Here is a 1413-nt window from a genome sequence, read left to right on the forward strand (position 1 = left end):
TTGGGCAATCCTACTTCCATAGTGATACTGCCTCGGAAACCCAAGGAGGGGTCGCTATGAGTTGGGGCCGACTCGACGGCACATAACAACAACAGCACAGAGAGACAAAACAATGGCTATAATAATAGACAGCCCCAAATCAGACTCATATATATGAAAACATGATATGTAACAGAGATAGCTTTATAAAACTGTCAAAGGAAGAATGTACTATCTAACAAAACGTTGCTGAGACGATTGGTTATCCACAGGGAAAACAGAATTAGATGCCCACATTTCATACAAAAATAAATTCCAAACAGATTAAAACTCTAAATGCAAAAAGCAAAAACCTTTAGAAGAAACTTTCCAAATACGAATCTGAAGCAAAAATGTCAATGTTGGTTGAATTTGGGTAGTTTGTATATACAAATTATTTTCTGTAGTTTTATGCATGTTCAAAAATCCATGAATAATCTGTAACCATTACCCTGTATCCCATGTCTTCAACTATATCACATGAAGTCGCATTGTCATTGGTGTGCCACACGGTCTCTTTGATGCTGCAGCCATACATAAATACATTTTTTTTTCGTGAGTGGCCATGATAATCACAATAAACCTTGAAAAGATAATGAAAACTTTTTAAAATTAAAAACTTCAAATTCATACATTAACATCAAGCCAATATATAGGTCTGTTCCATAGTCCTTTTACTACAACCGAATCACCATTTAACACAAATAGAACAGATAAAAATTGTTTTGGAAAGGACCTAAGGTAACTCTAGAATTGCTAAGTCCTTTGACATCCTACACAAAGTCATGATTTGTTCTTTCTTTTGTATCTACCATTCACTGCTTAAAAAATAATAAATTCAAGCACAGCTCAAATCTACAACTGTAGCTACCTCTGCCTCAAAGGACTGTTCTAAATCATTTACTTAATGAAAAAGAACACGAAAATACTCTCATGAAAAACACAATAAAAAAGGTATGGTTTAAACTAATTTTTAAGAGCATTTTAAAATATGAAAAATAAAGGACAAACTCATGTATCAACTTTACACTTCTACAAAGTTTTGCAAGCGTTCCTCGGAAGATCAGACCATTTAAACTCTTAATACGCCGAGAACATTTTAATAAAAGCTGCCGCAAACAGAAGAAACATATATATATATATATATCTATATACACACACACACACACACATACATACGCACACACACACACACATATATATAGGGAGCTCTGGTAGCATAGTGCCTAAGGCACTTGACTGCTAACCAGAAGGCTGGCGGTTCAAACCCACCAGCCACTCCTCAGAGGGAAGATGGGGCAATCTACTTCCGTGGTGATACTGCCTCAGAAACCCAAGGAGGGGTCGCTATGAGTCGGGTCTGACTCAATGGCATATAACAACAACAAATATATA

General features: G+C 35.9%; 1 protein-coding gene across 1 annotated transcript in view; it reads right to left on the reverse strand.

The window, feature by feature from the left end:
* Positions 1–1413, reverse strand: part of AGTPBP1 (ATP/GTP binding carboxypeptidase 1) — a 220846-nt gene that overhangs the window by 41856 nt on the left and 177577 nt on the right. The window contains 1 exon segment of the mRNA XM_042780650.1: positions 470–601. Coding sequence (XP_042636584.1) covers positions 470–601 — 132 coding nt within the window.

The sequence above is a fragment of the Orycteropus afer genome, unplaced genomic scaffold, assembly GCF_000298275.1.
Source record: "Orycteropus afer afer isolate SDZICR_OR568_19922 unplaced genomic scaffold, OryAfe1.0 scaffold00005, whole genome shotgun sequence".
In the NCBI taxonomy this organism is placed as follows: domain Eukaryota; kingdom Metazoa; phylum Chordata; class Mammalia; order Tubulidentata; family Orycteropodidae; genus Orycteropus; species Orycteropus afer.